Consider the following 4,976-nt stretch of genomic DNA (forward strand, 5'->3'; position numbering starts at 1 on the left):
TATTTATTCAATGTTATAAGTAAAGCCATTATTAATTTACTAAAGTTGTAACACTAATCGCTTCAAACAAAAAACGGTAGTAAAATTACTAGTAATGTCAACATCGCAAAAATTATGTGAAAAAAATGCGATAAAACCCTTTTGAAAAGTTAATTTTCCATGCCATTCTTGACAATATAGGCAGTGACAAATACTTTAATTTTAAGGAGAAAAATTGGTAGTGCGTGGATGGTAAGTTCTACGAGGTAACCTTTTAATTTCGTTTAATTGTTTAAATACAAGTCTCTATACAATGTAGTCGTAGTCGTATTGCGTAGAGCATTATTAAAATCAAATAGATTATTCTGATTATCCAAAAATAAATAAGACTGTGAATAAAAGTACATATACGTCATGGTTTATTTTGGATTAGTGATGGATTAGACTGTTTCCTGACAAATAAATACATTACATCACAGTTTAAACTATTTTAAGATCTTATTTGTTTTTATTTTTGACTACTTCTTCAAGATAGACCTTGGCAGCTTCGTACAGAAAATATAGCTGTTCCTGAAACAAATCGTCATTATCATTACAAAACACAATTACGAAAAGATAAAGCATACTTTCTTCTGTAAAAATGTATCCTTGTAAGACCTCATAATCCTTACAGAAACACAAACATCGCATATCGTTTCTAACGCCATTTTATTCATGATATACAACATCGCCAAGTACAAACCCGACGCCGTCACTCCATCCCTAAAACCAACATCTATACTCCCAAAAAAACACTTTTCCAAAAATTACAAAGAAGCAACGACCACTGGGTTTGTTGTCTTCAAAAATCCTTGAGACATGGTACAAAATTTAACAAAGTCTCCAACATTCCGTGGACAGCTGGATTTACTCACCCAGTCCTTGAACATAAGGATTGTGATAGTCCTAGCTTTCTGCAACATTTTTATTGTAAAAGCTTCATTATTCAAGACAAAACTTACTGTTATTTTCGAGCGTAGCTCTAAAGTAATCTGATCCCACGACATCCACTTATCCGTACTGATATGTTTGAGGGTAACAGACTGTGAAGGGTACATTTCCGGGTACTTTTCGTTCGGCCAACAATCACAAGGTTGATTCAGTTCCGAAAAAAATACAACCACAGACACATGTTTCGTTTCCACTGCTGACCAAAAAATTTCAAAAGTGGCATTCGTGGGTGCTTTAGTAACTATAAACTTGTTCGAGCTTTTGAACCCATCCACGTGTACAGCGCTGAGGGCTTCCACGTACGAATCGTACATCTGTTCTGGCGAATAAGACACCAACTTCATCCTACCGCCCTCAGTGGGCGGCAAAACCCGAAAATAAATACGATTATCCCGCCTGATGTTCTGCATAGTCGTGTCCAACCAAGTGGTTTTGTGAAGATAAGCAACGTCTTGATTGATTTTGCTTTTGGTGAAAGAATTGTGACTAATCGTGGTATCTAGTGCGAAAAAACAGTCTATTATGATTAGGTGCGCGAGAAGATAGTAGCCGCTATCTTCGTCCACGAAGTTCGTGCTAGACCATGCTAGTCTGTGAAAAGATTCAAGAACATTGACAACACCATCTCGGTTGGCTGTTCTTAGGTTGATGTCGCAAAGAAGGAAGAAACCGGCACCTACAGGACTAAACCTACAGTGCACCAAAAGCGGCGAGTCTGGACTCAAAGGCAGTTTGGAGATTTTCTGGAAAAAAGGGACGAAGTTTTGGGTGGAGAAGGGTATGTCTGCGTGCAACCAAGAAGTCAGACGGTAGTGGTCAACCTGGAACTTCGTTTTTGAGTTTGGAAGGAAGAGTTGTGTCAGTACGTACTTGTCGGACGCTGTTTTTGTACTTCAGTGCGAACTTTCGGTGTTCATAGTCCGCCCAAATTTTTTTCGACAACATTTGTATGGTGACGCTACGTATAGCTATCGGGTTTTTTTCTGGCCAATATTTAATCTACAAACGCGGATTGACAACTGGGTTAAGTAAAATTGGAACAACGTACTTCGTTAGTTGCTTGGTCGTTGTCTAGGAGAACAATGTACTTCACGTCTTCTTCCCAGACTAGTTTCCAAAAGTCTTCGTACTGTTGGTCTTTGGGAAAAGTGGTAGCTAAGTAAGCTTTCGGTATGCGAGTATACTGCAAACACGAAAATAAGTTTTTGTGGGTTATATTTATAAATTCGTACATCGTTGTAACACAAGTCCACGTAATCCAGTACTATGTTGCTAGGTATTGCGGCATACGACTTTCGTGGCATATTTTTCAAAACTGCCAAGCACTGCGGTTCGATTTCGTTATTAATAAATGCCGTTTTTACGTAATCGTAGAACTTGGCGACTTCGATAGGTTTAGAGGTAACGTAAACGTCATTTACTTGTTTAGGACGTCGCATTACCAAAGTCTGGAGAAGAACACACCAATAAAATGTTACTTCTCATAGTATTTCCACTCTGGTACTTACATTATCGCCATCTTCATTTTCTGGTTGTGAATTTTGCGGCGAAATTGAAAAAAACGCTTAAACATATTTGTTTACAAACAATAAAAAAATTACGCTAATTTCACCTACCTTTGAATCGAATACGTTTCGTTACGTATAAAGCAACCAACAATGCCACACTAAACACTACTATAGTTGCAACTACACCAGCAATTACTGGTACCAGAACAGAACTTGCTTCTAGAAGGAAAGAAATTTGAAACTGAAATTTAAGTTTCACGTTATATTAAACATACTGATACTACAGGCACGACCACTATACAAATTTCGACACTTCTTGCAGGTGCCATCATTCATACCACAATCTTTAGTGCAGTCGTTTTCGCATTTTCTGGCACAACCTGTATTACCATGTCCCTCAATACACACTAAAAATTCATTTTGTAACCAACAATAAAAAAAATGGGTCTTTCTGGTTACTGTAAATACACTCCTCAGAACTGTAAAATCCAGTCGAACACGAACATTCCAGGCTACTTTTAGCTCTAGTGCATGTTTTAGATTTGTTGCAACCACCTTCATCGTCAAGAAGCCAGAAACACGTGCTGCAAAAGTGATCCAAAAGATCTTCGGAACATTTAGAATCTACAACTTGAGTTTTAAAAAAATTAAGTTATTAAAAGAAAAATGTTTTACGAATTATTTCCTCTACTTCGTTAAATGACATCTGCACGCTTTGTTTCTTGTCGGTGGTGAGGTGGCATGTGGCTTGCTTCGACACCGAGATCATCCGATATTCTAAAAACGCACCTAACACTATAACTTTGTTGGTGAAGTTGTCAGCTCACCATTTTGTTGACCCTGTCGTACTCTGTCAATAGCCCAGAACTGAAGACCGCTTCTGCGACCCCTAGTTGACACTGCTAATTCTACCCAATCACTTTGAAGATTATCGACAAAGAACTTGACTTCTTGCCATTCTCCCTACAAAATTTTATCTTTAAAAAAAATCGGTAAAAGTGGTACTTGTACCTCTTTTGCTTCAGAGGTCTGACCTTGCGCTCTAAAAGTAAAACGACGTGGCCAGAGTATCACTTTCAAACTACACGAAGCACACATTGACACAAACATCGACAGACAAACAGAATCTCCAATAGGTGTTATGACTGGACCTAACTGAAACTCTTGCACTTCTTGTTCGGTATACAAGTAGTCAGCTAAAAAATGAGCTACAAAAGCTAATTTTATCACGATTTGACATACTTTCGTGAATTTTCCAAAAACCGATCGAGCTCTTACTACTAACAAACATATAGGTCACATTTATTGGCTCCCACACCTTGAAATCTAGTAAGACGCTTTCGCCATGGTACAATTTGAACCCGGCATTATTTTCCAGGGTGAAATGTGACCACACCTCCTCTGAAAGGTACTTCGGGTAGTCCTCCGGGTGCTGGAACGAGACAATTGATTTCCCGCAAAACCACCCCGTCTAAGAGTACATATTTAACATTGAGGTCTATGAAGCAGTTGTTTTTGAGGGTCGTCTTCGTGTTTTGTCTACACTCGCGCGTGGCGCTCTTTCTCCCTCCATAAGCTTGCAGAAGAAACCAGTAGCAATTGTCGTTCTGGACGTCGTCTCCGTCGCACAGAAAAATGTGGGCGTCGTTTTTGACCCGGAGCGAAAACGGAATGGTGAAGGTTTCGGTCAGATTGGAAAGCACCATTTTGTACTGTTGGGGTTGGGTTACGTGGAGTTCTAGTTCTAGGTGTCAGAAAAAATTAACGAGGGTGAGGATTTGGGGGAAAAGTACCTTCCCAACGACGGTCTAAAATTAATTTGCTGACGTTTCCTTGTGTCGATGTTTGCACGACCCAGGGTTCTTGCACTGTTTGAAAGATGTCGATGTCGGTGTCGTTTTTACGTGGAGGTAGAAAAACTGAAACTGAGGAGGGGTTAGAACAAGTTCGAAAATTCTTGAGGAAGATCAGATCTTTGGGTCCTTTTTATATTTATTTTTTTTTTTTTTTTGGCTTCACCATGGTACGATACTTCTCTATCATGTTTGTGTAAAAATAAATAATAATTCAGAGAAATTTTAACCCAGATAAAAGCAATGAATTTTCGTGTGGCTATTACAGGAATCAGTCGGAAAAAAATCAACCACAATGTCTTTTTAGTGTTAAAAATCAAAATTTTGGAGACGCTTTAAGGAGAAAAGCGGCAATTGAAAGTCGCTGAAAGCTAGAGAAAAAACTGACCATAATTTTCTGTGATATTCGTTCCAATCCAACTCAGTGCAGAACTGCTGTTGGTCACGCATCGATACTTCTCCGACACGTGTGAATACATCAAAGACAGATCAATCTGGACAGTAGCACCAACCAAACAACCCAAAATGAGAAAAATCATCTCGCCAAAATAAAAACCAGCCACCACTAACAAATTACTAACACAACTTCTGATATGTGTTGTTCCTGTTCCTTCCACACAGAAGGGTCGCGGTCACAAAAATACCA

General features: G+C 38.8%; 1 protein-coding gene across 1 annotated transcript; it reads right to left on the reverse strand.

Moving 5' to 3' along the window:
- Positions 1-381: 381 nt before the first annotated feature.
- LOC135126338 (receptor-type tyrosine-protein phosphatase delta-like) lies at positions 382-4,879 on the reverse strand. The gene is made up of 18 exons (XM_064052319.1): positions 4,719-4,879; positions 4,271-4,402; positions 3,959-4,221; positions 3,720-3,909; positions 3,489-3,673; positions 3,305-3,440; positions 3,153-3,254; positions 2,937-3,101; positions 2,753-2,884; positions 2,586-2,696; positions 2,478-2,533; positions 2,202-2,417; positions 2,018-2,152; positions 1,840-1,968; positions 981-1,790; positions 790-932; positions 606-741; positions 382-549 (listed from the first exon to the last, which is right to left on the reverse strand). Exons 1-18 carry the CDS (start codon positions 4,867-4,869, stop codon positions 478-480), a joined length of 3,264 nt encoding a protein of 1,087 aa, XP_063908389.1. The 5' UTR covers positions 4,870-4,879; the 3' UTR covers positions 382-477.
- Positions 4,880-4,976: the final 97 nt, after the last annotated feature.

This window comes from Zophobas morio, unplaced genomic scaffold, assembly GCF_036711695.1.
Source record: "Zophobas morio isolate AGI-343-1 ecotype UQ-CSIRO unplaced genomic scaffold, CSIRO_AGI_Zmor_V1 ptg000010l, whole genome shotgun sequence".
In the NCBI taxonomy this organism is placed as follows: Eukaryota; Metazoa; Arthropoda; class Insecta; order Coleoptera; family Tenebrionidae; genus Zophobas; species Zophobas morio.

Excerpts from the sequence above, each read along its gene's own strand:
- LOC135126338 (XM_064052319.1), bottom strand. The coding sequence starts at position 4,869 with ATGATTTTTCTCATTTTGGGTTGTTTGGTTGGTGCTACTGTCCAGATT. Across the intron at positions 4,222-4,270 it reads TTTAGACCGTCGTTGGGAAG|AACTAGAACTCCACGTAACC; the intron begins GTACTTTTCCCC and ends TCTGACACCTAG. Across the intron at positions 550-605 it reads ATACATTTTTACAGAAGAAA|GAACAGCTATATTTTCTGTA; the intron begins GTATGCTTTATC and ends GATTTGTTTCAG.